At 29.5% G+C, this 15,688-nt stretch overlaps 1 protein-coding gene across 1 annotated transcript; it reads left to right on the forward strand.

The window, feature by feature from the left end:
- The first annotated feature begins 5,483 nt into the window (after positions 1–5,483).
- LOC124828208 (putative WRKY transcription factor 17) lies at positions 5,484–7,050 on the forward strand. The gene is made up of 3 exons (XM_047301451.2): positions 5,484–6,242; positions 6,328–6,453; positions 6,683–7,050. Exons 1-3 carry the CDS (start codon positions 5,644–5,646, stop codon positions 6,837–6,839), a joined length of 882 nt encoding a protein of 293 aa, XP_047157407.1. The 5' UTR covers positions 5,484–5,643; the 3' UTR covers positions 6,840–7,050.
- Positions 7,051–15,688: the final 8,638 nt, after the last annotated feature.

Below are 15,688 nucleotides of genomic sequence, written 5' to 3' on the forward strand. Positions count from 1 at the left end.
TTATACTTAAAATGGTTGATTTAAAGTAAATTTGTGACAATTGAATTTATCATGTTTAAAAATTAAAAATGTTTAAAATGTGATTTTTAGTTGCATAAATTATGTTAAATATTTTAATATTTATTTGTACAACTAAAGTTGGAAGAAGAAATTTTAAGGGCTTTTTTGTAATTTTGGAAAATTAAGAAGGACATAAATGAAATTTTAGAGACAATTCAGTTGATATTTAAAGATAATTCATTTAATTTGAAAATATCAACAAGAAAAATTTATCAAATATTCTTAAAAACTGATTAAATCTGTTGAATATTTGAAAGATATAAGATATAAGATAAAAGATCTTATCTGTAGAATATTTAGAGTCCAAGCTCAATCAATCCAATATAAAGAAATCTAGGAGAGACAGAAATCATAACTCACTCATTCTCTCATACTCCTTCATTTGAAACAATCATCATCCATTTCTCTCACTTTTATTTTACCATGTATTCCACTCCATTCATGGAGGGCTAAACTTCTAGGACTATTCCACTGTAATTTCATTATGAATTCTAGAGTTAAGTTAAATTAATGAATTTGATTCTTTTGATTATTGATTTGAGTTATTCTTCTTCTATGTCTTTCATTTCTCAATCATATTAAAAACAATGATTTTTGCATAAGGTGTTTGAATCTACATGCATATTAATCATATGAGTTTAGAGGTTTCTATGTTTGATTGAGAATTTACTTTGATTAATTAGTTTTTAATTTGATTTGGAGATTTAAGAATAGACATGATTAAACACAATAGGATTTGATTGAAAATGTACTTTGGTTGAATTCATTGTGAATAATCTTGGAAGGTCTTGCATTTGATTTAGAATCTGCTTTGGTTAATTGTATAATCACCTTCAAGTTAAATGAGAATGTATTTCAATTAATTTGAAACTCAAACAATAATCAATTGAATTGGATAACCAATGGTGAATCTATCTTGAAAAGGTAGTGAAATTAGCCTATTGCATTATAATTGTTTCAAAGTTTCTCATTTGTTATTTACTTAAACTCATACATTCTTCAATATCAAATTCATTATAATAGATTTTCATTCTTATTTTTAAGCATGACATAACATTCATTATCCTTTTCAGAGTCTTCATAAGAGTCAAGTATTGAAAAACAATGTCATATTCATTGGGAAACGACTCAGGGTTACTTTAACTCTATTTACTCTCTTGACTAGTAACTTAACAATGCTGAAATTGTGTTGTAAATTAGTATTAATTTGATCACTTCAATGACAACGTATCACTCGTGTCTATATTCTTCTATTCTTTTAGTTGTTAATTGTAATAAACCTTTTTATCAATACAATTGGTTTCTTGTTCTCTCCTTTGTTAGAGACACACTCAAACCTTTTAAATTCTAGCTTTACTTGTATGTATAGTTGAGATAAATTGATTGACTTTTCTATTTTTCCGTTCAATTAATTTCCAAATGGTTGATCTTGACAAGTTCACCATATCACAAGTCAACGAACTCACACAATGAAAAACTGAAAAACGTGAAGAGAAGTTTAGAAAAAAATGTGTTTGCTGAGCTAGACCCAACTAGGAGGATTGAATATGAATTGGTTTGAAGTTGGCATGAACCACAAAACCAATTACTGTATTCTGCTGGCTTTGACCCAAACTCCAATTTCCTATCATGTGCTTCCCCATTATTCAAACCTAATATTAGGTCAACTACCTCAGCCACCGCATCACCACCGTTCGATCATCGTCAACTCATCGGACGCTCATCCATCGCCACTATAACCATGTTCAAATGCTTTATTAATTACTTTTCTGTGGATGTGGTGAGCTTGCGTAGTAGTTGCACTAAAACGTTGAACACAATGCTAATGTCAATGTTAGAAAAAACCATCATAATAAATGTCAAACCGAACCTTCTTCTTCTCTAATTTAATTCAATTCTCTCTCCCCCACACAAAATCCTTACACTATTTCTATAGGTTTAACAAGTTTTCTTTCTCTTTTACTATACAATGATTTTTTCAAAGTCATTTCACTATTTTAAATATTCTTAATTTAGTTATTTTTTTTAAAAAAAAACTCCATATATTAAATCTTCCACCAAATTAAGAATAATAATATAGTTTTTTTTTCAACAAATCAACTTTAATTGATAATGTATTGTTTTTGTTCATACCACGTCTTTTTTATAACTTGGTTACTATTATTTGGGTAGTCCTTTTTTGAAAAATAAAATGAAACCAAATTAAAAAAAAATAGTGGTATAAAATTAAAAAATAATCATAATAGTTACATAAATGAACTATTAAACCTTGACTTTATGTAAACTAAATGTAATTTATGTGGTATGGAGCGTGTGCACTACCAAGTGGAATAAATTCGAATTGTAGTATTCCAATCGTATCTAACGTGTGTGTGGTTTGGTATCCTTCGATCTCAAGAGTTTTGTTAGCAATGATTGTTTAGTTTTGTTTTAAATAATTATAAATAATAATTAGATTAAATGTAGCTTTAGTCTTTTATTTTATTTTTGGTGCTTACATTTCACCTTTATCTTTAAAAAACTTTTAATTTGGGTCAATTTTATCTTTCCGAAATAATGGATTTTATTTTAGATAGAGAAATTTTGATTTTATTTTGACTAATTCGTTAGATTTATTTCGCACACAAATTATAGCAAGTTTACATATGGTATTTTAATTGAACATCAATTGAGTTTTATAATTTTCATGTAGGTAAATATAATTATTAAGATTCGCATCTTCAATCAATAATAATAATAATAATAATAATAATAATAATAATAATAATAAAGCATACTTGTTTCTTAGTCATAAAAGAAAGAATGAACATGATATTTGAAATTAAATAAATGCATAAGTATTTTGATTCCCAGCTTTTGAAACTCTCCATGCATTGAAACGAGCAAAAGAATGGTTTGAATACTTTTAATTTTATAGTAAAGAGCATCACAAGGTTTCTCTTTCCCATGGTGTTGGCGAAATTAGGTTTTGAGCCTTTGACCTTGCAAAAGAAATCAAAAGTGGTGATCCATTTTACGTCGTTTCATGGAGTGAATAATTAATGCTACATAGCTTGCCTTTATAAAAATCGTGTTTAGAATCAATGCTTCATTTCAAAACCTAAAGTTCCATAACTTGCTCTTTGTAAGAGTCAACCATGAACAAAAGGACAAAAGGAAAAAAGATGCAAAGACGAAGCTTTCGATGACATCGTTCCACACTAATTTTCTATTGCTTTCAATTCTTAATAAAATATTACCTTTAGTATAATATAAGAATTATACATATATTTGCCATTTGGTTAATTTGATATTGTTATTGCTGTGTCCTGTTTACCACTATAATATGTTTATCTATCCTAATAGTTTTGACACAATTTTTTTAATCATTACATAATTTTAGCCTCTTGGAAAAGGTCTTTTATGTGAGTATTGTTGGTTTGACAAATTTATACATCTTATTCGAATGCTTATATATCTCGTTGTTTGATTTTTCTTTACTCGCATCTAAAACTATTGAAATAACTTTTTATTAAATATCTAAACTTTTAAAATACTTTTGATGAATTTATTTTCTCCTTTAGGCTCTTCAACGTTACAAGTGGTCAAATGGAGTATTTAATTTATTTTGAACTTATATTTTTTATTAAAATAAAAAAAAATTAAAATATTTACAGATATATTTAGAGATGGTAATGAGACGGATAAGGCATATATAGTGTTTATCCACTACTATTCGTAACAGTGTTATATTCCTAGTTGAATATCAGTTTAAAAGATAATTAAAGATATTTTAAAATCAGTGAGTACATGTGAATATTTACAAATATTTAAAAAAAACATATTTTATCAATTTTTAAATAAAATCTATATATATATATATATATATATATATATATATAATATAAACTAAATTAAAATTTAATATAATAAAATACTAATTAATTTTATTTTTAATTAAATTTAATCTAATAAAATATAAATTAAATTTTAATTTTAATTTTTTATAATATAATAAATATACATAAACATAAATAATATAATATCTATCTATTTATAAACGAATATTAAAATACTTATTAAAAAATAAATATTTACATACACTAATTATTTATCATAATTTTTATCTGTATATATCAAATTAGTATTTTTGTCTTTGGGTTTTAGGTTAATAGAGTAAATTTTTTCATACATACACGTATGCATAACATGTAGATAGGCCGGCACGCACCCTATCATCCTTGCCTTCTCAATAAAAAAAAAATTAATAATTATCTAAAGCTATTTTTAATAATATGTAAATATAGCAAATCACCAGGTTAACTAGTCATGTTAAAATATTACTTAGAATTATCGTTACTGGTGAAATGAACTTCCTATATGAAACAATTACATTTCTACGGTGATATGAGAAAGATATTTAGTGTTTTTTAAACTTTGCCCTCCTACTCTTTAAAGCATCCAACATTGATATTTATAAAATTATATTTAATTTCTGATTAAAAGATAAATCCTAAATATATACGTCTAAAGGGTAATTTAAGAGAATTTTTAAAATATATGAAGAACCAGTGTGGAAATTTTAAAAATTGAGTCTGTAATGATAAGAAAAGTAATACGAATTGTTTTTCTTAAATAGATTTATTCTTAAAAGAATTACCTAAATAAGCAATCTCAAATTTTATTTTCATAAGTAAATCAGGTTATTGTAATGCGAACATAATTCTAACATGTAAATAGTGATTATTTATATTGAAAATTTTATATTAATCACCATCTACAAAAAACAATATTATTTCTAAATCAGAATTTGACTCTATTTAATGTATAAATTAAAATTAAAAGTGTTTATTAATGTAATTTTTCTAAACAATAGATATATTTAGAGAGAAAAAAAAGAAGTGTTGACTGTCTTATTTGCAAAAGATGAAATTAAGAGTTTGTCTTTATAAACACTTCCTTCGTCGTAGCAGCATTGAACAGTGTAAAGAACTTTATCGACAAAAGGAAAAGTAGAATTAAGACTTGCATGTTTAATAATTCTTTACTAAGATCCTATATGGGTTAATAATTTATCTGCCGAAAGAACTAGAGTTTACATTCTAAATATATTTGTTTATATTTATTAGGAATTAAATGAGAAAATTAAATATTGTTGTAGAAGGAGAGAAGTATGAGAAAGAGAGAGGAAAAAAGAAGTTAATGTTAAGACAGTGGTTGGTTGTGAAGTACAGTGAGAGTTGAAGAAAAGGAAAAACAGAGAAAAAAAGGAATGATGGAATTAACCATAATGATATTTTGTAATATGTGACTTTTACATTTATTTATTTTCTGGTCTCTTATCTGTTACCCACTAATAGAAGGAAAGTGGGACCCACCACCAACACCTCTTTTGGACCTTCACAGTAACTATTGCTTTGTCGTGGCGTACTTTCCTCTGTTGCAACCAATGTTCGCCCTTGGATCCACGAAACTTGTTTGACTTTCCAACCTCTCTCTGTTTTATAACTTCTCCTCTTCCCACACCAAAACCGAAAACAAAAACAAAAACAAAAGCAAAAACCTATTTCCTTTGTTTCTTCTCACAATTCTTGTTCCTGTTTCATGGCAGTGGATATGGTGGATCCTGTTCCCAGAACCAGGATGGAGGAACAATTAGCAATACAAGAAGCTGCTTCCGCTGGTTTGAAAAGCATGGAGCATCTCATTCGCCTCCTTTCTCCCTCTCCCTGCAATTCTTCTTCTTTTTCTTCTAACAACAACAACCTCGACTGCTCCCAAATCACCGACTTCACCGTCTCCAAGTTCAAACAGGTCATTAACCTTCTCAACCGCACCGGCCACGCCCGCTTCCGCCGTGCACCGTCCCAACCCCAACCCCAGGCCCCACCGCAACCAAACCCACAACCACAACTTCAAGCCCAACCTCAAACCCAACAAGGTTTCACTTTGGATTTCGTTAAACCCACCATTCTCAACTCTAAGCCCTGCAACAAAGACGAAACTCTCACTCTCTCCACAACCACCACCACCTCCTCTTCCTTTTTATCCTCCGTCACCAACGACGCCAGCGTCTCCGACGGAAAGATCGGTCCTTTCCTCCCTCCCTCCGCCGCCAAACCTCCTCTCTCCTCATCCCACCGGAAAAAGTGCCGCGACGCCGCGCTCTCCGCCAAACCCTCCTGCCACTGCTCCAAGAAAAGGTTTTTCCCCTGCACCCTTCAAAAAAATTAATAATTTTAATCACAAACAAACAGAGAAACTGATGTTGATTCTTTTTTTATTCAGGAAATCACGCGTGAAACAATCCATCAGAGTCCCGGCGATAAGTTCCAAGATCGCCGACATCCCGCCGGACGAGTACTCGTGGAGGAAGTACGGGCAAAAACCGATCAAGGGTTCACCTTTTCCTCGGTATTATTCTATTCTTTCTTCCATCGCCTTGTTAAATGGGTTGAAGTCAAATGCAGATCTCAATGTCTGTAAAAAAATCGATTTTTAATTTAAGGGAAAAACATACATATAATAGTTCTTCAATCATAACTGAAACTTGGCTTCAATCATTTACGTAGTTTTCATGCTGTTCAATTAATTGGAATCTGGAATTGAAAATTCTTATAGAAAATTGCTGTGTTTTTGGCAGTGGGTACTACAAGTGCAGCACCGTCAAAGGGTGTCCGGCGAGGAAGCACGTGGAGCGCGCGCAAGATGACCCGAAGATGCTGATAGTGACGTACGAGGGCGAGCACCGTCACGCGCTTCCGTTGCCTGCCGCTACCGGCGGTGGTTTCGGGCTTTGAGCTTGTTAGCCAACGGCGTGGTGTCGGAAACTCGAGGGAAGTGCCCGTCCGGCCGTGACGGTAACGGCGGATGCGAGGAAGCGCGGAAAAGTTGGGTTGGAAGTCAACTTTTGCGGTGTGGACTTTGACGGAGTCGTCTAAATTTGACGAGGACTTTTGTGTAAATTTGACCCGAAATGAAATGAAAATATAGTGAATCGTTTTTTATTTATGCAAACGAGGCATTTATTTATTTATTTATTTGATTTGATATGGGAGTTGAATTATTTGGTGGGAAGAATATATACGATCTATGTATGAATAATGGTAATAATAATATTGGGAGATCTAAGTTGAAAGATTAGATTCCTTTTGTTGAAAAAAGTGATGGAAAAAAGTCAAGGGGAGGGTCCCAGTGAGAGGTGGATGTGGAGTTGGAATAATTATAAAGGAACAGGTCAATGGTTGTTATGGCGAGTGGGTCCCATTCACCGTTACTTTAAATCTCTTTGACTCATCTTCTCCTCTCCCATTAACTTACGCAACCTAACCTTCCTTCACCGTTTCAAGCCATAAAATAATCATCAATTCAATTATTCGTTTAATTTAAATAATAATATTTTATTTCATCCATTTTAGGAATACTAAGCATGAAATGTTATTAAACAAAATTATGTTTAGGGAAAATTCAAACATCCTTTTGTCATGAATCACTTCTTTTCTCAAAACTATCTTGTTTCTTAGATGTTATTTAAGTGAATGTTATGAAAAAAGAAAAAAAAAATCTTTGCCTTCAACTAACTTTGCCGATCAGGATTGGCTTTAAACGTGTTCATCCTTTTCTAGCTATCTCTATATTTCTTTAATATTGTCCTTCTACGAGCATTTTAGGTACGATGTCAATGTTATCCCTTTGTTCTTTGATTCATATTCTCCTATCATATAGACCTTATGTTTTAGGTTTTCACATTTACGTATAATATTTTGGCCTTGCTTGATTAGGCATATGTTTTGTTTTGAGATATAGCAGTACTTTCCATACTCACATGTGAATTTGTTTGTACAGTTGCCAGCTTTGTGGATTGTTGTACCGAGGTAGTTGGAATTTTTTTACCTTGTTTCTTTGAATAACAAGAGTTTAATTTTGTGAGTGTAAAATAATTTTGTGGGTCAAAATATCATTTTATTTTCTCAGTTCGCATTTTATTTTATATTTTTTATTGAAAGATATATTTTTATTTTTGTTTTTATCCGTCAATAGATATATTAAAAAACATAATCTAATAAAATTTATTAAATCTTTTCATTGTGAAATTATCCAAATCTATGTCTATATAGGCAAATCTACATCTATTTGGATAATATCCATGTATCATAAATAATTTCTATAATTCGATAATAACATATTATTTATGATCAAGTATCATTATGTTATTATTAACTACAATGTTTTTATATGTTTGAGATATGTATTATTTCAATGAGAACAAAGGCTCATAATTTATGTTGATCATATAAATATAACTAGTACCCTTCACATAACCCTCACTTTATAATTACTTAATTTCACTATATTTATAAAGATCTCAAACTTTTTTACTAACTTAAATATCAGAGAGTCTTTTTGTAGGTGAGTGTCCTCTTGTAAGTAACAAGGAACTTCATTTTGACCAGTAAAAGCTTTAAAGCCACCACTAGGATCTTGCTACATGTCCGTAAAACCATGTTCAAAATCTCAGTAAGATCATTTGGCTCCCATCGTGGGACCTCAATAAAACTTTTCCCCGATCTCACATTCCCATGGTCACCACTTAAAGTCAAGCACAACTTTTCCATGAGATGGAGTTCAACCCAATGGCGACCGTGCAACATCAGTGCAGATGCTAATCTAACAGAATAACCAACAACACAAATAATGAGATGTCGAGGTCAAAACCCTTCACGACCAACAACAGGAAGACCTCCATGAACTCTAGGAACTTCGATAGAAGTTGGCCGACCTAAAGAATGAAAAACCATCTCCTCGATCTCAGCCACACTCTTGGGAAGAAAACCCCCGCAACTCCCAGATGCAGCACAACCTGCTAGCTCAATGAGATTCCAGTAGAAGCCAAGACCGGTGTCCTCGACACCAGAGCAGGTCAACTCGACACAAAACAAAGAGACTTGTGGATGTTCTTGCCCCTTCAACCGAGATCGATCTCCTTAACATTAGACTCGAAGAGAACGAAGCAGGTCAGCTTGACAAAAAATAAGATAAAGTTGTAGACTTTGTTGCCACTCCAACTGAGATTGATCTTCTTAACGTTGGACTCAGAGAGAACGAAACAGGTCAACCTGACACAAAACAAGAGAACGTTATAGATGATCTTGCCACTCCCAACGAAAGTTTGGTCAACACAAATATCACAGACCATATCAAGACATAAATTTAGTGGGTCCTAGGATTCCATAAAACACCCCAGAAAAACGAATAAACTAGCAAAAATCGAGTGAGTGGTAGACAATCTACTTGACATAAATCTCGAAGAGCTCAAAGCAAATCAATCTAGCACATGACTGAAGAGACTCGTCGACAATATTTTAAACAACAATATTTAACGGAGATTCAACTAAAAACACTCAAATTTATTTGAGAGTTAAACTTAACTGAATCTTTAATATATGCAATGAGTATTATCTTTACATAATTAAATTTTATAGTAACTAAACACTTTTTATTTAAACTACGCTGCAATTAACGTTTGTAATAATGAATATGTTTATATTAAATTATATTTTATAGTTATGATAATATTTTATATTATGATACAATTTCAATTTTAGTGATAGATGAGTTTTTCTAAAAAGCATTGAAAACACTTTTGTTGAATATGATTTTTCTTATAAATGGTTACTGTACGGAACGAGCTAGGCCCATCGAACCAGTGCCTTGATTCCATCAAGCCCGTCATAACTGGATTTAAAATCCCGGCGATTTTTTGTTTTATACTTATAAGATATCAATTACTGAAAGACTTTTGATTAAGTTAACATTATTTATAGCACATACAGATCAACATGATTATCCCTTTGTCGTTATGCTTTCTTAATTATTGTCTTATGGATATGCTTAAATTGTGCTATAATATATTTTTTAGTTTTTATTAAAACTTAATTTTAATATTTTAAATTAATTTTCCCTTGTTTGAAATTTTAATATTTATTTTTTCAATTGTTTCCTCTTTAAGAAAACAAAATAAAGTCAAAAATATGTTTCAAAATTGGGTTTCAAATAGTCAAATTTCCAAAGAATTTCTAATATTGGACATAAGAAAGTAAATCGAGTATTCGACTCTTGTTCATTTGGAAAAATAATGTCGAATGGATTATTTGAAGATTTTTTTATAAGATATTATTCAAGAAAAAAAAATTGAAGATATTAATTTTGTAATACAATTTGGAATAAAATTTTTACAATGAAAAATAAAAGATAAGTGTAAAATTTTACAACATTGTTGTTATTATTATTCATCATAAATTTTTTCTATAATAATATTTAATTTTTCAAAAAAAATAAATAATAAATCATTTAATTTCAAATTAAATTACAAAAAATAATAAATTATATTTTATGTTATTCCTTCTCTTAAACGTTATTAGAATTTAATCTCAATATTTTTAATTATGAAAAAGTTTCAAACTGAGAAATGATTATCTTGCTAGAATCCTATATATGTGAGGCCTACCATATAAGAATTCTATATATTCGCTTTCATACATTGGATACTTATTTTTTCCCAAAGAAGATGAACATGATCCTTTTTTAGGCTTCACCACAACTCTTCTATGTGGAATTTATAACTACAAAAAATAATCAATTAAATATTATTGAAATTTTGTGATGTTTATTACGATGGTTTTATTGGTTTTTCTTTTAAATATTTTGTTTTTATTACTATTTTTTAAGTGTTTAGGAAAATAATTAAAAGTGTTATAAAATGAGAGAAACTAATGTAAGCCTGCAGTTTCTAGATTTTCCCAGAAATTGACTGATCCTTTGGGAACCGCCTTCGGTTTCTCCCGTTGTTGACTTCAACTGTGACTTCTAAAATAAAATAAAAAAGTTATTGTTTTATGATAACCTTTTTTTTCACCTTTACGTTAAATAAAAGTTTTGATAATCTGTTATACCCTTGTTAGGTTACATTTTAAAATAACAATAATACTAATATAATTAATACATATTTTTATAATATAAACACGAGTCGACTAAAAACCTACACTACGGCAAATGCTATAAATTTAATGTTGATTTATTATAAAAATGTTGAGTCAAAACTGACTCAAAAATTTATAAAATTTAATTATTTATAATAACAAAATATTGATTAAGCTGATGGTAAATGAACGAACAATAAATGAATTAAATATAAAGTCACCGTATTCATTTCATACACATACATCTCTATTTACACCCATCTCTTTGATCTATTATAATTATTTATTTATTTTTCTCATTTATATTATTTAAACATAAATATATTGTACGATTTCTTTTAAGTTAATGTTATTAACGTCGGCCAAGTTGATGATATTATTTAAAATTAAAATGTCTTCTTAACATCAGTTATGATGTCAAATTGCTTTAACTAAAAAATTAATTTAAAAATTAGTAATAATTAAGTGGCGGCTTAGTTAACATTAGTTAAAGTCAACCTTCAAAAATTGATGCAAATGAATTAGCATCCATAATTTTAGCTTTACATATACATGTCATGTCATGCATGATAAATGTTAATAACTATTTAATGTGAGTTTTTGTTGTTAGTATAACATCTTTTGATCGACTTCATATATGTTTTTTTCTCGTACTGCTTTCACTTATAGATCTTGAAAAAAAAAAGTTAATTATAATGTTCGCCAATGCTTTTTAAAGTTAATCAAAAAAGTAAAAATCTTAGCATTAGTCTATCCAACACTCTCTAAGGTTAATAAAAAGAAATTGTAATCCCGACATTCATCGCACCTACATTTGCATATGCAATTCTATTTACACTTGTGCTAAATTAAAATCAACAAAATTTTAAATTAAAAATCCAATTGAACTTGAATATAACACGATCGATTCAAATCAAATTTAATTTTGAGTGAAAGGGTATAATTTCAAATAGAAATTTAATTTTTACAAATGAAATTTAATTCCAAATCCAATTTCATTTTGTAATTTGAAATCCAATGTGTATAACACCTCTTAATTGGATTCCAAATGAAAATATCATTTAAATGCAATGTCTGGTTATCAATTTGTATAGTTTAAAATTTCAATATCAAAGCAAGCATTTAAAAGTAATAGATTAGTGTAATGTGTTAGTGCTAGTAGGTGTTAGAGAGAATACAGTAATGATGAGAGAATGTAGTAGAGAAAGAGAGAAACAAGTGTAATTTCTCATTAACAAAACAATGTATATATGTACAACATAGAATAGACTGTTATCATACTGTTAAAATAGTTAAGGTTTAACTTTTATTCTCAACACACCCCTCTAAAACTAAACTTTGTCAAAACTATAGTTGGCTCTAGTGCCATTGCCATATTGCTCTTCATCTTCTGTAAACCTCTGGGATTGACCATTGTTATTGCCACTCTTACTTTCACTGTCTGAATCAGTATGAATGATCAATTCCCTTTCTGAACTTCCACTTGATTTTTATCTGGTTTCCTTTGTCTCTTCTTTCGACGTTTGTCTCTTCTTTTACCATGTTTATGCTTATCTTTCCTAGATCTCCTTTTCTTCTTCCGTCTATCATCACCGACTCTATAGTGCCATAACCATCCTTCATTCTTAGTGTTAACAACAGCAAAACACTGAACGTTAGCAACACTTAGATTCACCTTGAACGTTCAGTTTCTGGCAAAAGGAGCCTTGATCACTAGACGTTGTCTTTCATCAGACACTTCTATGTGTCTTTGCTGCATCGACACTGTGTAGCCTTTTTCAAGTAGCTGACCCAGACTTAGTAAATTATTCTTCATATTTGGAACATACAACACATTGTTCATATAAGCCGATCGACCATCTTTGCGTGTGATTAGTATTTTTCCAGCCCCTTCAGCCATGATCACACTATTGTCGGCAAATCTCACGCTACTTTTGACACTTGTATCCAGGTCTATCAGCCATTTCGTCTTGCCTGTCATATGGTTGGAGCATCATGTATCTAAATACCAGCAGTTATCGTCTTCTGCATGGCTCGCATCTACAGACATCAACACATGTTCCAGTTCTTGACACTTGTGCAACGCTCGTCCACACCTGTGCAACGCTCGTTCACACCTGTGCAACGCTCGTCCAGTTTCTTTAACAACATCCGTTCGGTTCAACAACCGTCCGGTTTCTCCATCATCTCCCATTCGGTTGAACGAAAACAGTCGTCCAGTTTCCCCATCAACGCCCGTTCGATCTTTATCATTGCTCGTTCGGTCTGAAGGCAACATTTCTTCTTCAACACCCGGTCGGTTTTTGCAATGCTCAATTCTTTTGACAACAACGATCGTTCGGTTTCTTCATTAACTCCCAGCAACGGTCGTTCGATTTCTTCATCCACCCTAGAAGACGGTATCCGCTCGGTTTCTTCACCAACTGCACTTGAAGGTGACAGTCGTTCAGTATCTTCTTCTGCTATATTTGAAGACGACGATCGGTCGGTGATGATATATAAATTTAACACATAACAATTTTCTTTTGCGATATATAAATCGATAACTTTCTTCTTTATGTCTCTTTCAATGAGAAACCTATATGTTCTTGAAGAAGCAGTACTACTATATGCCTTCACCAGAGGAAGTATAGCCTTTCATATGTCTTGACATCTAAAGACAAATATATATATATATATATATATACATACATATATATATATATACATACATATATATACATATATACATACATATATATACATATATACATACATATATATACACATATACATATATATATATATATATATACATATATACATATATATACATATATATATATATATATATACATATATATATATATATATATATATATATATATATATATATATATATATATATATATATATATATATATATATATATATATATGTATTACAATATGATCACAGTTTCTGTCACTATACAAACTACGCTTTAAGAAACATGTTCATGTGAGTTAAGTAGTTTTTGTTTATTAATACAGCATATGATTACTTGGTTTGGATCTAAAGTAAAGCTCCTATAGTTTGAATTATATATATTGCATAGTCAACATTAATCTTTGGCTGCAAGGAATATAATGCAAAGATACCTAGTTAGATACCTTTTACTTCCATTGAAATATATATATTATGTTACGTGATTATATGTAATGCTTCCAATGCCTACTCAGAAATTGAAGAGAGCTCAACTAGGAGTGTTCTCCACGCTTTATGGTGAGTATGTGCACATATATATGTACCAATTTTTTGCAGTAATTTATAAGGAGTTAATAATTAAGAAAAGAAATATAACCTTTACATATTTTAAAAAATATGTATAATTTATGTGTTTATTATAAAAATGTTAAAAAGTAAATTTTAAGTTAAATTCAATTTTATAATAATAATTTATAACATGGAAATTGTATTCACTTATATATATATATATATATATATATATATATATATATATATAACAATAATAATAATAAATTTCATTAAAATAAGTTTTCATTTATAATTTTTATATTATGTTAAAAAGATAAGTTTTAAGTTTAAATCAATTTTATAAAATTGATTTGTAAGATAAAATTTAATCTATTTATATATTATAAATTGGTTTTATCTTTATAATAAATGTTAAACTTTTAACAAAATAACATATATTTATATATGAATATTTATTTATTTATTTGAAAGTATTATTATTGTTATGCATGACCTTAGTTTGATGGGATTTGTGTTTTAGAGAAAAAAAAATTAAAAGAAACAAATTATAGTTCTTATTTTTTTTTTGTCGGCATAAATTGTAGTTCATATATTCCAGGAGTGAAAGGGATAAACAGAAAAAAAATATGTTAGAAAAAAAATATGTTAGAAAAAAAAAGGAAAGGAACAACTAGAAACGTTGTTACCAAGGTTGATCAGCTGCTACAATTTTACCAAATTAGAATCAATTAACACTGCAGTAGTAAACCTGGGTAGTTAATCATATCTGATTGATTCGATGCACTATTATCCTACTATACTGTTACCTTAAATATGTGCTTAAAAAACTGGTATATGATTATCTTTGGGATTTGCTATGCTGTTTGGTTGACTTGCACAGGGTTATTTTAAACAATGACGATGTTTTTATTCACATATCCATAATTATTTTTTATATTTTTTCTTTGTTTTATTTATTATTTATTCATCTTTTCATGTGAAAACAAAACTTATTCCAAGTTGCATGGGTTGACGCTTTTGAATCAAACAACATATTCATCAGAAAAAAAAAAAAACCCCTTTCATACACCCCACTTTCAACACCTTGAAACTATGTTCATACACCTTGCTAATTGAGAGTTAAAAATTTACTAATCAACCGATCTTATATAATAAAGACTGGTTGAACACAAAATCTTAATATTTAATAGTTTAAGTGATGCAGCTGATCCCGGATAGATACACATACTACGTTATAACGTTAAATGGACCAATACAAAACAAATTATCCCATTTATTTATTATATTTACACACTCAAAAGTTAAAGTTACTTCAGTGTTTCACATTGTGTTCCACCATACAAAAAATAATATATAAATTAAAAACGTATACTTTTAAAACAAAAATTATACTAATTTTAAAGGAAAATAAAACTTAATTACTTTGCTGTGTT

This window comes from Vigna umbellata, chromosome 2 (assembly GCF_029865625.1).
Source record: "Vigna umbellata cultivar VRB3 chromosome 2, Vumbellata_1.0, whole genome shotgun sequence".
Lineage (NCBI taxonomy): Eukaryota > Viridiplantae > Streptophyta > Magnoliopsida > Fabales > Fabaceae > Vigna > Vigna umbellata.